The sequence below is a fragment of the Mus musculus genome, chromosome 3 (assembly GCF_000001635.26).
Source record: "Mus musculus strain C57BL/6J chromosome 3, GRCm38.p6 C57BL/6J".
Lineage (NCBI taxonomy): Eukaryota > Metazoa > Chordata > Mammalia > Rodentia > Muridae > Mus > Mus musculus.
In genome coordinates this window covers 157144158-157160317 of record NC_000069.6, presented here as the reverse complement: position 1 = coordinate 157160317, position 16160 = coordinate 157144158, and the positions used below count along the sequence as shown (strand labels likewise).

Below are 16160 nucleotides of genomic sequence, written 5' to 3'. Positions count from 1 at the left end.
TGTACAATTTAACCCAGTAGAGCAAAGGCTTCTCATCCATGAAAACCAAGAAAGAGGGAAAAGGAAGTAGACTTAAGCTGCCCACCAAAAGCTTGGCAAATGGCTTCTGGGTCAGTTGGCTAGTTGATAGGAGCCTAAGATACTTCATGGTTAACTCCTCTGAAAACATGTGTTACAAGGATTCAAGAAAAAGTCAATACCATATAGCTGTTGACATAGACAACTAAGGCTGGGGGATGACTTTCTTTAACCTAGAGAAGGAACTACAGCAATGTTGACAGCATTCAGTATCCTAAAACGTATTTGCCCCATTTTTTAGGACTTTATAATTCCTGTAAACCTCTCCATGTAAAAATGTCAATAGTATCTGCTTGGTACTGCTGACATCCTCGCACTCTCTCCAGACACAGCCCCTGAGGCCCGCATCCAATCTGAGCTTGCATGATTCTATGTTGTAATAACAGATCATATTGCTCCCTGTTTCTGCCTCTTCCTGGATCTACCCTTGGCTCTGACATCCTGCTTTTCCTGTCATTTAAACCACTTTCTCCTTATGCCATCTGGTCTATGTTTTCTATTATTATTATTCTTAAATGACTGTCTTCTCTGTGTAACTCACTCTTGCATGGTTCTCTCAGTGTGGATACATGAGTTTATTTGTTTTTTGTTTTTGTTTTTAACAGATTGGATTGTTTGAATCTCCTAAAAAAGTTCACACTACAAGGATATACTTTCTTTGATGTTAAAATTATACACCATTTGTAGTGATGTCTCAAGTACATGGAGTATTGTATAGGACATGGGTTAGAATAATCATTAAATGAGGCCAAATTGAAGAAATTTTCTCTCTAAATATAAATTAGTATCAATGAGAATGAAACCAGATTCTATCTTCTGCTTGAGCAATGTCAGATTTATATAAATGAGACATGGTGACCAGAAAGTGAGTAAATTCACTCGGTGAGTGGCCAGCTAGATTTTTCTTTCATGTATGATAGTTTCAATATCAACTATGTCTGATCACAAAGAAGCTCATCTATGGCTTCCCTGGAGTTGGCATTGACTTATTATATGTATATTACACTGAATCGAGACAAACTAGTCTATGTGTAATGCAAATCAGAAGTAGTGAGATATGATTACTCTCAGAATTACTTTACTAGCCTTAGTGGTTGAATTTGACTTATTCAAAATGCAAACTTCAATCATATTAACAAAACTTTGAGTTGAATAAACATTGAACAAAATTTAAACTTGAGCAGAAATAATGATCCCCAATTCTAAATGAGAACATTGGATGAAAGTATTTTAAAATTATGAAAATATATGCTAAATTCCTAGTGCCTTATTGTACACTTTCATGTCTCACATTAATAACTTTTAACCAATTCATGAATAAATGAATATAATTTGATGCCTGAGATTGAACCCAGGGCTTAGTGAAAACTCTGCTAACAGGGCAATATCTTCATGCATCCCCTTAATAGCTTTATTTTAAACTGATTATTTATGCCACATGTACAGATCACAGTTCCATTTTCTGCCTACTTTGGTACTAGGGTTTAAGTCATTGTGCCCATGTCTGTTACAGACACATTTTCTGAGGGCTCTGCAATTCCCTAGACTCCCGAATCTCTGATGTGCCCCAAATCAGAACTGTCACATTGCTATAGAACTGAGAAGAAATGAACTAGAATCTTCCACTGGCTGAACTCTGAGATGTTCTCAAGGGAGTACATTGAGAAGCTCTTTGGCTCCATTGGTTTTCTTTGTCATGGCTATCTCTCTGGATGAGTTGACTTTCAGTTTTCTGTCCTTCAATGAAGCAAAGCTACATATGTTGCTGAGTCATGCATGCTGTTGCCCATGCTCTGTGCAGCCCCTCCTGTAGTGCTCTGGCAGCAGCATCTGCACCAATATCACAGTAGCATGCCAGAGTGATAACCCAACAGCCAGGGAGATGATGAGGACAATGAGCAAGAGAAGGGTCTACCCTCACAATAACCTCCCGGGGAGGCTACTTCACTGGAATTAATGAAGTCTATAGCTAACTTCCATCTTCAGTAGAATGTTTGAGAACTGCTTATTCCTTATACACCATTTCAGACAAGCTCTTCTCCTTGAGTGCTTTGTAAAGCCGTCTTTGAGAGAGTGTGACTACTGAGGCCCACCTGATTGTGGACACTGAGGTGTACGTCCAGACAATGGGCCTCTGTGATTTTAATCACGAAGATCTTGCCCTGGAAGTTTTATCAAAGATTCAATGCAATTCTGAAAATATTTACTAAATAAATATAAAGGTGAGTTCCATATCAAGTGATCAAAGATAGATTAACACAAACTCTGCCCTTCCAAATGCTGAAGCTGAGGGAAAAAAGTAGCCCAGACCACAGATGACCCCACCCTAGTCACTGAATGTCAAAACATGAGTCCCACCTAAATGCTATAGCATTTAATTTTGATTGATGACTTTTTTTTTTGAAGATTTTATCCAAGATGTTTTCCTATAATTTTATTTTTTATTAAGAGACTCTTTTTTTTTTTGGATGAGGACATACTAAAGTTGGTGCAACACTGCTCTGTAGCATGCAAACCTGGGTTTTATCTCCAACATTGCGTAATATGGGTGTGATAGCATATACTTCAAATTAGGTGGTAGAAACAGGATGATCCCTCTGATGCTTCAAGGTGATCCTTAGCTACTTAGGAAACTGGGGGTTAACTTGGGTTACATAAGGTCCCATAGAAATATAGATAGAAATATAGAAATTAGATGGATAGATAGAAGATAGATAGATGATAGATAGATGGCTAGATAGGTAGATAGGTGGATAGATGGATAGATCAATAGATTATAGATAGATGGATAGATAGATAATAGATTGATAGGTTATAGATAGATAGATGATAGAATCATTCTTATATTGTCTTATATTGACAGATTATTTATTTCTTATAGACATTCCCTAAAATGGAAGAGAATCTTTACTGGATTCGGAGTTAAACGTCACACACCAGGTTTCCTGTTCTTTATAAGAGCAAATGTGCTTATATGGAAGTGCTTGGGCATATGTCCTTGCTTATTCTTACCAGGAGAGCATGGGTAAGATCCCACAATTACTGCAGATCCTGCTGTTGTCCACCCCTGGCACCAGATGAAGTTTGGTCCATACTGAAGGCCATTACTCTGACTCTCATATGTCTTTGGCCAATGCCTCATAAATGTGTGGACTGTAAGCTGCTTTGACTTGCCAGCATCTGCTGCAGGCTCCCATGAGCACAGCTCCAAAAGGAACTACTGTATTAAAACAGAGTCCTGTATTATCTTACACCAGAGGTAACAAAGGGAACCAGGCATGCTTAATTATCAAATGATCACAAATTACACTCATTATCTCTTTTGGACTCTAGATATCTAAGGTGACTAAGAAACCCAGCAGCATAGTCACCAGAGAAAAACCCAACCACATAGTGTCAGTATCAATTGCTAAGATTGCAAAAATAACTAGGGCAATGGCATTGTGTCTTGCTCAGTCTCAGGCCTGCCTCGCTTCATGTTTGGGATTATTGTCTGCTCTTTCTTTCTAGGTCAGAATCAACAATAAATGCCACAGGACCAGAGTCGTGACTGCATTTCTAGTCTCACTGTGCACAGGAAAGCTTTACATATATTTAGAAGATGGCAGTCATGCTCAATACATTTATAACTGAAATTCTTCAGTATTTGTTCTTGCATGTGTGGTAAGAATGGGAAGCCAACATTCATTCATGAACACTTGCTGTGAACATGAATGAATATTCTCAGCAACCCTGGGAGATAGGTGTTATTAGTCCTATTAGAGGAGACAGAAGTTTAGAAAAATTAAGCTAATTCATTTTCTAATCATCCAATAATTGACAGAACCACTGATATTCAAATGTGGATCACCTTGGACTGCTGGTGTCCACTCCTGGCAGTTAGCGTTGACATCTTCAAGCAGAAACTGGATGTTATGTTTGAGTTTGGTAGACAGCTCAGAAAGCATGAGTGCTTCAGGAAAGTTGAGTTGGGCCTTAGAACAAAGCTACTGGAGCTAAATAGCTAACTGATATGCTGTAGGCAAGCCAAGAAAGCTGGGATCAATCCAAGGGGTGAGTCTCATGGGGTGGAGAGTCAACAAAACAGCAAGCTTTCATTCCGGGGGCTTTATGGATATCGTTCTGGGATAGAGGCTCATTACTAGTTCTGGGGCTTAGTTCTGCCTTGAGCAAAGCTTTTTACACAGCTGCCATTTTTCTCCCTTGAGTCAGTCTCTCAGGCTGCACATAGCCCCAGCACATACCCCATTGGCAGCAGTTACTGTCTGTGATTTCATCTCTCAGCCCACTATAAAATGGAAAGGGGAAAAAATCTCTCCTGCACAACATGGTCAAGAACAGCAAAAAAATCAGCTATGGGCCAAAAATGTGGTTTCTTTAGTTATAAAATGGTCTCCAGTGTCCCAAGTTCTGGTAGAGTTGTGGTACTGCTGAGCTCCACTAGATTTGGCTGGGTCCCCACATCTAACACAGATTTATCTGCACATCTTCCTACATGTTTGTGAGTACTTCAGATTCATGCCCATCTTGCCTGGGAGTCTGGAATTGCATAATGAAAAACATTTCTCAATGCCTTTATTATGTATCTTATTCTAAGAACATCATACAATAGTGCTAGTGTTGGCCTCTTAAAATGTGGGCACACAGTGACTACTGAATGCTTGGTTGCTTAAATTAGTTCATTACATCTTGGTAAACCTTTGTGATTTTATCTGTGAAGTGGAAGAAGCTAACCCAGTAGCCAACTGTGGATGGAAAAATGGTTTAAAGTGATAATGTGTACTCTTTAAGTACACGTACCTCAAATCTAGCAGGCACTAGATTCTGGCAGGCTAAGCCATTGTTCAATGATAGAGTCTGTTTCTTAAAATGTATTCACTTCCCCCCAGACTGCAGTCAAACATTAAATATTGAACATACAGGAAATTATGTTTAAAGCAAGATGAGTGATGGCAAAGATCGTGGCATTGTGATTTCAAGACTTGCCAAACGCTGTATCAGTCATATGGCCATTATCAGTCTCATCCAGGCTTTTGGGAGATACCCTAGGGCAGGCAGAGAAACCAATAGTGAAAATGGAGAGGAGGAGAGCTTCAACAAACCAGTGTGGAAGGGAGGTTCTGTGTGTATGCTGCTATAGCAACCTGTTCATTTATTGTGTGGCTGACACTTGAGGCTAGAGAATAGCAAGGTAGCGTTTATTCCTGGGAGCATTCTGAAGACTATTATGCATCACTGTCTGAGACCCAAGAGGTATCTATCTTTAGTTGTGCATTTGAATAAATTAATGTTATTATAATACATTAGGATACTTTAATGATTTTAGACTTTATTAAGCTATTTAAAATGTATGTCTTGTTTACTCTATCCATTTTAATGAAATTAATAATTTTAGATCCAAGACTTTAGGGCTGCCCTACTAGTGACAGTTTGGTTTGCACTGGGGTGGGGGAACTTTAAGTACCATATGAAAGAAACAAAGGTTACATACAGTGCAGGATCCCACTAATAACAGTGGGTCCTGAACCCTGGCAATCTTGACAACTCCTGAATCTCTCACTCTGCTTGAGCTGTTTTCCTAATAGCTGGGTACCTGGGAGTTTAATGTTGTTTTATACTAAAATATAACAAAATAACCATTTTTCAGAGATGGAAATCACATAAAAGGAAGTCACAAATGAGCAACAGAAACGACTTTCCTTTTTCCTCATCATGTTGGGGTTGGGTTGGCATTGACTACAACTGGACAATCAATTGAATGTACCTTCCTTTTCCCATTTGAAAACATCTTTGGGAAGATGGATCACTGGAAAAAGGGCTTGATTTATAAGCACCAAATCTTAAGTCTGATCTCATAAACCAATGTGAAAATAAAACCAACAACCCAAATGAGCAAAACAGAATTAAAACCATCCAAGTGGCATGCATTTAGAATCCTTGTATACAGGACATGAAGACAGGAGGATTCCCTGGGCTTGCTGGCTATCTGAACTAGCCTATTTGACAAGACTCAAACCTCCAAGAGACTTTGTTTCTGTTTTTGTTTTGTTTTTTTGTTTTTTTGCTTTTTTGTTTGTTTGTTTTAAAGAGTATGAAGCTGGTCAATGGTAGAACATGCCTTATTTCCCAGAACTCAAGAGGCAGAGGCAGGTGGATCCCTGTGAGTTCAAGGTTAGCCTAGTCTACAGAGAGTTCCAGGACAGTAAAGGATATATCGACAAACCTGTCTCAAAACCAAAATCCAAACCTAAATAAATGAATACATGAATGAATGAATGAATGAATGAATGAATAAATAAATAAATAAATACATAATTATTTTTAAAACCCAAGAAAACCAGAAACACCCCTCCCAAAAAACCCTGGTGTGGACAGATCATCTGCAATATCAACCCAGGTAACCACTTGTTTCCATTCACATATGCACACTTGTATATGAAGAACTGCACAGATGTGAGTTTGCATGCATAGCAACAGAGATCAGGGTCAGTATTCATAGAACTACTAAAACCATAACTCATTTATGTAACAAAGTTATAGAAACATCATGCCGGGTGCCAGAAAGATGATAATGAAAGAAGAATCCTCACTCCACAGTCTAGAGTTTAGCAAGAGAAATGGACACAGTGATGAATTTGAGGATGGGGTGAGCATCCAAGAGTCAAGTTGGAGAAATTTCTCCTGAAACAGAAGGTATCTCTCTGGAACTATCAAAGGACAATGGCTTGCAGTAAAAGAGCATAAGGTCTGAACAATAAGAAAAGGAATAAAAGGGCTTGAGTATGAAGAGGGCTTGAACCTATAAATGTTATGACAGTTAAATAGACAGGAGGGAGGACAGGCTGGACCAGTGGCTGCTCTCAAGCCGCATCAGTAAGACACTGCTGCATTTTACCATACTCTTGCTTCGAATGCAGCTAATTGTGACAGACTAAATTGTGATTATGACTTCTAACAAAAAGCGTCCAGTTTAAGGGTAAGTAGTATGTGACCAGCAGTGATAACAGCTCCATCTTTATGGCTGTGAAATAGTGAAGTTTGTCATGGTGAAGCCACAAAGAAGTCATGAAAATATGTAAACCAAGAGAACTTAGTATCACTAATGCCCTCAGAACAGCTATAAGGGTGGAGGATGTAATGATGGCCACGTGACTAATGACGGACAGTCAAGGATAACAGTAGGTCAGAGTAGGTGATGCACATTAGTTCGATTCAACACCCCAAACTGGGTGGGAAGTGTGAGTCCCATCTTCCTCCTTGACCCAAGAATACACACATCCGACGTTGCACATAGCCCAGAGAACTAACTAATCCCAGCAGAGTTTACCTAGCCCTTGTCCAGTTTCCACCATTGCACTATAAAACCTATACCCAGAAAAGTTTCATGGTTCCTCCCTCCCTTAGGAAACCCTTCCAACTCTTAGGAGTGTCTCTCTCTAGCTTTTCCTTTAAAAAAAAACTTATTGTGGCTTTCCTTCAAGTTCTCTCTTTTTTATAATATTCTTACCAATGTTTGCTTTTACTGCACACACTCTCACAAAGGTCCAGGTCATTAAGTTTCTTTGGCATAACAAAATGAGCTTGGAGATAGTATCCTAACTGTCTTTGATTATCTTGTGTATCCAGCATCTTTGGTTCTTAGATCATGCACAACTGGGCCTTGGGGAGACTCTGGCCTCCTTTAGAAGCGCTGCAAAACCTTAAGAATGAAAGACTCCAGAGGCTTTGTGGGGAGAGGGACACCTGCACTGAGTCTGTAGATTATGTAGTGAGAGGAAATATACAGGAGTACCAGGAGACAGGGTGTGTTAGTGTATGCATGTGTATGCTTGTATGTGTATGCCCTGCTATGTGTGTGTGTGTGTGTGTGTGTATGTGTGTGTGTGTGCATGTGTGCATCCATGCTTATGAGTACATGCATGGGTGTACTTGTATATGCAAGGGTCTTAACAGCAAAAGTACCAAATAAAGAAGGGGTCTGAAAGAACATGATGTCATACTTTGGAAATGGAAATTTCTCAGGGTGGTGTTGGCTCAGGTTGTGGGAGGCAGAAGTGTGAGATTTGTCACTCAAAAAGCAAAGTAAGACCAGGCTGTGATGGCCTGTCATGGAGTGGAGAGAGCTCTTTGTAGAGGAAGCATGAAGAGACCCTCATGGGCTGACATGTGACATGCTCAGATGAGAGCTTGACTGCCATAAGTCTTAAAGCACAGACACACTTCTTGCTGTTGCATGGTGAACTCTGTGGAACAGTGACACTTTGATCTGCCATGTTTCTCATTATATCATTTCTCACCCCATGAAACCTCATTCCTGTGTTCCAGCCTCAGGAAATGACGCCAGTTTTCACCCCAGTAGTCACCTGGGTAGGAAGCTCTAATCATCCTTCCACAGTGCTCTCCAATCTAATTGTTCCCTCAAATGCTCCTTCTGGCATTATCGGTGTTCTTTCTCTTTCTCGCTCTGCCTTATGATTGTAGACCAAGATGTGAGCTTTCCCTTATTTCACCATCATGGACTCTAACCCTCTTTATCTATAGACCAAACTTTCTTTTACAATTTGCCTTGGGCATGGTGTCCTATTACAGCAATAGAAAGTAAGACACCAACCATACAAGGTCATCACATGCAATTATAATTTTAGGTGGCTGATTTTCTGCATGTGCACATATATGCACATATCTGATCACCATTGTATGAGTCTCTACATACATATTTTGTGAATGCAGGTGACTCATCCTTCACAGAAATGCTAAACTGAACATATTAGTCATCTATTCTCTTAGTAGATGTTGTAAATAATACCCAAATCTGCACAGACTAAGTCGAGAATGTGTTGCCAAAAAGACAAGAAGGTATAGCTCCCAGTGTGAAATGCAAATAGCATGATTTGGGAGCACATTACTTTTTAACTCATCAACTGAGAGTTTTTAAGGTCTCACTATGAATTTCTTTTGTATTCATTGGACTCATTTGTGCTTTTTCCATTCCTATGTTAAGTTATGGGGATGGGTTAAGAAAGACACTTTTTTTATTATTACATACTTTAATTATATCTTTAAATTGGATTTATTGATTTATCATTTTGTTTTTCATTGATAGATATTAGTTTACAGAGTATAGTAGATATTTTGAAATTTTTATACAAACAGAATGAACTAATAAATTTACCTATTGCCTAAAAGCTTAAGCAGTCTAACTGATCAATAGAAATAAGAAACCATGGCTTTCTGGCCCTCAGGCTTGAATTTCAGAAAATCTTGAAAAAGAGAAGAAAAGTATGGCATACGTCATTTAAAATATATATATATATATATATATATATATATATATATATATATATGTATATATATAACCAAATATAACATGCTAATGCTATCAAGAAAAGAAAGTTTAAATGGTGGTACTTTATATCAACTATATAAACCCTAATTTCCCCAGTATTAAAATGTATTTAAAGTAAGATTAAGCTCATTAGGATTGTCCTTATGCTGAGAGTTTGGTGTTTAAAAATGACTACCTTATACCAATGGCTAATGATTTAACAAAACATGGATAAATGGAGTCACTCTCATGCTAGCTGTTAAGATAGTGCAATGAAGTAAATTAAATTGGGAATATTTCTAGCATGAAACCCAGTTGACCATCAATAAGATACAGTGTATAGGAGCCGTCTTTGAAGATGGCATCTGATGATCTCACCTCCTGATACAATATGCCTGATACTTCCCTTCAGCAGAGAGTAGGGCTGCCACATGCAGTTAATAGAATACTGCAGAAATGACAGTATGAGACCTAACAAAGGTCACAAGAAGGTTTGGTATAGCAGTTTCTATCCTGCTGTCTCCTGGATCAGATTCTGGAGAAAGCCTGTTGCCATGACATAAAGTCACTTAAGCAGTCCTGTGGAGATATCCACATGACAAATAACTTAGGCCATCTGCCAGGAACTGCCACTAGCATCACCGCTCTTACCATGTGAATGTGAGTGTATGTGTGTGTGGGTGTGTATGTCTATGTGCACGTGTCTGTGAATATCTATGTGTATCTCTGTGTGTATCTCTCTGTGTGTGAGCACATGTGTGTCTATGTATGTGTGTTGAGTGTGTGTGAGTGAATATGTGTTTTTTGTGCATGTTTGTGTGCTTGTGTACATATATGTCTGTACATGTGTTCATGTGTTCATATGTAAAGGGCATGACCCCATAGACTCTGCCTGAAGATTTATGAGACCCAGTTCTGTCACCAACTGCCCCAATTTATGCAGACTGTTCAAGAGCACAGTGTGCTTTCTATGGAGAAATAGCATCTGTAATCACTTGCTCATAGGAATTAGAGTCTATCAGCAGCTTACAGTAACACTTTTATACAGCAGTGGATGAGTTTCACTGTGATGAGGTAAATGCCTACCCAGCCTTGGCTGTCATGTCTTGTGGCTTGGTGTGTCGGTGTGAGTTAATGGGTGTGTGTACCGGTATGTACATTTGTGTGTACATATGTATACATGTGTATGCATGTATATTCATGAGCATATGTTCATGTGTGTGTATGTGTTGTGTGTGTGTGTGTGTTTGTGTGTTCATCTGCATGAAAATCCATCTTTGATGATCTTGGTGTGAGAGACATGGGCATTTTAAGCATTTCCTTAAATACATGTGAAATCTTGTGTGGGTTATTTCTGAATGTTTATATAAGGATGACAGATGAAAGATCTCTGGGAGACAAAGAGCTTGCAAGAACTACTCTCTCCTGATGGGGTCTCTGACAGAAGTCTCCTCCTGGATAGGTTTCTGGGGGTTCAGACAAAACTCTGAAACCTGGTCTATCTGCCCCTGTTACTTGTCCACCTAATTCCATTTTTGTTTCTGCTTCCTTTGTTGCAAACGTTGGTAGGTATTAGTGAATATTTCTATGAGCCATGTCTTGTTCTACAAATCAGTAATCAACCCGAAATGCTACTGCTCTTGGTGTTTATTGTTGACTTTTCAAGCCATTTTTGATAGACCGGGTGCCAGAGTAAAAGGGTTGACCCCATAGACTCTGTCTGAAGATTTATGAACCCCAGCTGTCACCAACTGCCCTGACTTGTGCAGATTGCTCAGGAACACACTTTGTTTTCTGTGGAGAAATATCAGCATCTGTTATCACTTGCTCATAGGAATTAGCGTCTATCAGTAGCTTACAGTGGCACCTTCATACAGCATTGGGTGAGTTTCACTGTGGTGAGGTAAACACACAGCCTGGGCCATCATGGCAGACCACTTATGTGGAGACAGTGTTGTAGGCAGCTCCTCAGCTCTCCTGTGTTTCACATATAAATTGCTATGATAGTTGGAAAGGAAATTATTCTAGCAACATTTGGGAATTTTGATATTTCTTCAGTGAAAACTCAAACAATGATGGGTGTGTTCTGCCCACTTATTTTTCACATGTGAATCTGGTTTGACATTCCGCAGGTGTGTGTGTTTTGGAAGCATTGGTGGGAGAATCAATTTACCTTCCTTGTCAGCAAGTGGTCTACAGCCCATTTCCCCAGTAAGGACTGAAGCTTCATTTCTGCATTGAATGTCCCATTGCTACATTTGCTATAGGCTGCAAAACTTCCGTGGGTCACTATAGCCTTTTTGGCAATGCTTCAAGAAATTAGGAGGATGTATGGTTCCAGAGCATTACAGGCAATTGGAAATGAGGTGGGTACCAACAAATGGGCTCATATTTGGAGGACAAAAGGAATGATTCTTACTGTTAGCTTTTAGGAAATGAATGCCACAGATCAAAATCCGACTTTAAAAGGCAGGTAAGACAATCTTAATCAGATTAAACTTCCTTTTATGGAGGACAGGAGACTCAGGGGTCTCTTGCAGATTGTTTTATTGGAAGGAAGAGTTGAGGCTCCATTTACTACAGATGTTGCCAAGAAGTGTCTTGTGCTCATAGGTATTTCTTGGGCAACTGGATAAGATCATATCTGAACAAAAGTTTCATGGCCTTCAGAAGTTTGAGCATCACTCTACAGGGAATGTTCAAAAATGAGCTTTCCAACCTGCCTTATCAGACATTAGAAAGGTTTGTTGTTGGTGTTGTTGATGATGTCCAAACCTAGTGAGTGGAATAAGGGAAACCACAACGCAGCTCTTCTAACTCCAGCATGTTTAAAATATGGAGCCCCTATAAAGCCACTAATCGGAAGATTTAGAATTTTGGATAGCATAAGTTAATTAATGAAATGACTGACAAACTGAAACTTCTCCAATTACAAGAAGTTGCATATAAAACTGCCAAAAATTTAGGTAACACTATAGTCATTTAGTATAAAGATTGTTGAGTATAGCCTTAATTATAAAGATAAATCTTTTCTTGAAATGGGAGGTTTTTTCTGCATATTAACTCTGATTCTGGTTTCAAAGGAAGAAGGATAAGAAGATATCTAAGGGGTAAAATTTTTGCTAATCGTGAGAGCTCATGCTCATACCCCTAGGAAAAGCTTGTAATGGCTGGAAATGTCTATAACCTCAAATAGGAAGACAGAAATAGGAGAAACACTATATCCAACCTGCTGAGCCAAATGGTAAATGGTGGTTCAGTGAGAGATACCTTGTCCTAGCAACCAGGCTAAAGAGTATACGGATATTGACACAGAAATTCAAGTGTAGAGGGATAATCCTGGGCATGAATTTTTGTCCTACAGATGTACACCCAGGGGTGAGCATATCTACACACATTCTCTCTCTTTCTCTCTCTCTCTCTCTCTCTCTCTCTCTTTCTCTTTCTCTCTCTCTCTCTCTCTCTCGCTCATACACACACACACACACACACACACACACACACACAAGCATGCATACACCCACAAATGGACATGTGCACACACACACAGATACACATGCATACATCATATTCATGTGCAAATACAATAAAACCTGGACACCTGTTAGCACCATGCTTATGCTCATTCATTGTAACAATATGCAAACTTTCATGTGGTTTCCCTAGCTTTCTTTACAGATGTCAGATGAAAGTAGTTATGATTATGATTGGAGTGTGTAATCCCCACATGCATTTATTCAGTGACATGGCAGACAGTATTTAGTTTAATATTTAGGCTTAAAAATAGCAAAGGTCCACTTCACAAAGGTCCACTAGCATTTTTTATATTCTTAAGATTTTAAGTAAAATACAGATAACATATTCTGTCTCTTATTGTGATTTTCAGTTAACCCACAGTGATCTTCATGTCTGGCTTGGCAAGAGCAACTGGAGATGTTTGAACCTACTCCTGGGAAATAAAGTGAAATCTGTGGGCTCAAATCTTCTCTTGCTCAGTAGCTTTTTCCAAGACTTCTGGGACATCCCGAGGGCACAGCCGTACCAAGCAAAGTCAAAGAATAACTTGAAATCTCCTTGCTCAGGCCTGTTTTGTGCACAACATCTCCACAGGCTTGACAATGCGGGAATATCTAACACACAAGCCTCTAAAACAAAATATTAAACTTTCTTATGGTAGAGTAAGGCTGTAGGAAGGGTTCTGGCTATTAAGGAAGCAGAGTACAGACTGTAGCTCCTATTGCATTTGAAGTGCTCTTGTATAATCCATGCCCAAGCCCTTTAGAGGCAGGTTGCCGTCCAGGCAAACATGGTTGCTAGGAAGAGAGAGGCAGAGAAGCAAAAGGTATCAGCAATGGGGGATTTGCAAGCGTTTCTGAGATTACAGAAACCAATGTGGACATTTCTTCTGGAAAGCTGTTAGCTCCTCATGCCTCCCATGTGGGCCCCTCCATCCCGCTTGCCCAAAAGAAGGCTGCTGAGAACAATTCAAGCCAGTTACAGAAATTGCTTAAAGTTAGTATCGAAATACAAACACATTAGCTCCAAGTGCTTGGAACGTGGAGAAGCTCACAAAAGCCCTTACCTCTTCTCTCCTTTGTACCACTCGAAGGCCGGCGGCGGCACACCTGCACCCTCGCATCGTATCAGTCCACTGCGTCCAGGGGTCACAGTGCCAGATTTAATTTCCTGAATTGTAGGCGCAACTGAAAAAGAAACAAAAGCACTGGGGTGGGTAAAAGGAAGTAATCTTCAGCAGGAATGGCACTCTCTCTCTCTCTCTCTCTCTCTCTCTCTCTCTCTCTCTCTCACACACACACACACACACACACACATAAACACACATGCACGCGCGCAATTCTTTTCCTTCTGTATTCAAAGGAATCGCATGCCTGGCAGTCCAGTGCATACCAGCCCCTGTGTTTTATGCTTCAAATGTTAGAACAGTCATTTTCAGCTCCATTTTTCAAGTTGGACAATAGATGAATGTTCTTGGGGAGTACAGAGTAAATGCAATACATTTTGGCTCCGTTTCTATTGGAAAAATAGCACAGTGAGGCGAACACCTCATCTGTATCCCGGTCAAACCACACTCCATCTAACCATCCTTTATTGAGCGATCACAGGCAGCTGGCACTGGCCGTCTGCTTCAGGTTCTTGTTTTCTTCACATGATGCTCTGAGCCTGGATAGCATTATTCCCTTTTACCAATTCAAAAACCTAAGTTCAGAGACATTAAATAATGTATGAGGATTAAATAGCTACTTGGGTGCAAGATTTGAAATTGGCTATGGTGAGTGAAGCCTGGGATCCCTTCCTTGTGTTTTGTTTTTTGACTTTGTGACCTGGTCTTCTATCCCAGATGTTCTTTTCCAGTGATCCAAGGCCTGTTCTGGATGCTATGTCCTCCCATCTCTTCACTATGCTTCCAGCTAAATATACTTCCTCCCTAAGTGGTTTGCTAGACTTGATAAAACCATTGACTTTATTCAACAAATGGTTATTGAGCTTCTAACATGTGCCAGGCAGTTCTCAAAGCACAATAAAGTTAGATTCTTAACACAACCTAGCGTGAGTCCTACATGGGGTGGGTGAGGAGGGGGGAGACTACAATCAGTAAATTTCCTGGCTAAGTGGTATAAATAATTTGGAAAGCATTAGAAAGTGACAAATGGATTGATGTGTTGTGTGGTAGAGCGCAGGCCAGCACTTCCTGGGCCCTGAGTTTGATCCCTAAAGCAACACCACCAGAGAGAACAAGGGAATGGAATGATGTAGCTTCACACAGACATCTCAGGAGTTCTTTCTGCTGTGCATGGATGCAGAAACCATAAGTCCTCCCTGAGAAGGAAGGACCTTGAAAGAGAAAGATACATATGTGTGTGCTAGTGTTGTAGATATATGAAGAAAGCCTCCCAGGTAGAGAGAATAGCTAAGCTGTGAGACCATGATACCACAGAAATTCTCATGTTGGTGAAGCAAAGAGGGATAGGGTCAAGATGGTTCAGGATGAAGACCTTAAGGATCCTGGGGTAGTTACAGAAATGGTATAATGTAACACAGGATGTCACCTGGCTTGTGCTTTACAAGGGTCATGGGTTGCTGTGTTCAGTAAAGGCCTGTATGATTCCAGAAGGGTAGAGGAGGGAGGCCTTGGGATTACAATGAGTGAGGCACACTGAGCTCACACACAGGGATGGGGCAGTGAGTTTGGTGCAAAAAGTGGCTGGGCTTTGGGATCCATTGAGACATTGGGGACAAAAGGAGTTCTTGACAGGAGATAGTAAGATTCCACCAAGATGCAAGGGCAATTGGCTTAGACCACTGGAAGGTTTGCAAGGATACGTACCTGGTGGGATGGGAATCTAAGAGTTGGATGAAAACATCTTTTTCTAAGTGTCTGCATTTTAACAAGATCTGAATATAACAGATGCTAAATGGCACCAAACAGAGGAGTTGCTACAACTAGGAACTTGAAGATTTAAATACAAGCAATTAAAAAATATGACCTGAGTAAGTATGTTTTAAGTACATTTGAAGTTTTTTTAGAAACCCATCAAAATGGAAACTTTAATATTTGCTTCCAGTATCTTGTGAATATGAAAACAGTAAGCATTCTTCGATGAGAATATTGTTTCTCCTTTAATACCTAACTAGATTCATCATTTTCTATTCCCAGTACTTCACTTTGAAATAATAACACCTCTATTAGCTGCAGTAATTTTATTCTCAGTGGTAAAGTTTATGTTATAATCTAAGG

General features: G+C 39.8%; 1 protein-coding gene across 5 annotated transcripts in view; it reads right to left on the bottom strand.

Moving 5' to 3' along the window:
* The window catches only part of Negr1 (neuronal growth regulator 1), a 754675-nt gene that overhangs the window by 156147 nt on the left and 582368 nt on the right, over nucleotides 1–16160 (bottom strand). For all 5 annotated transcript variants that reach the window (XM_006501576.3, XM_006501578.3, XM_006501577.2 and 2 more), the window contains exon 5: nucleotides 13986–14106. In XM_006501576.3, the coding sequence (XP_006501639.1) occupies nucleotides 13986–14106 (121 nt within the window). The remainder of the gene's footprint in view (nucleotides 1–13985; nucleotides 14107–16160) is intronic.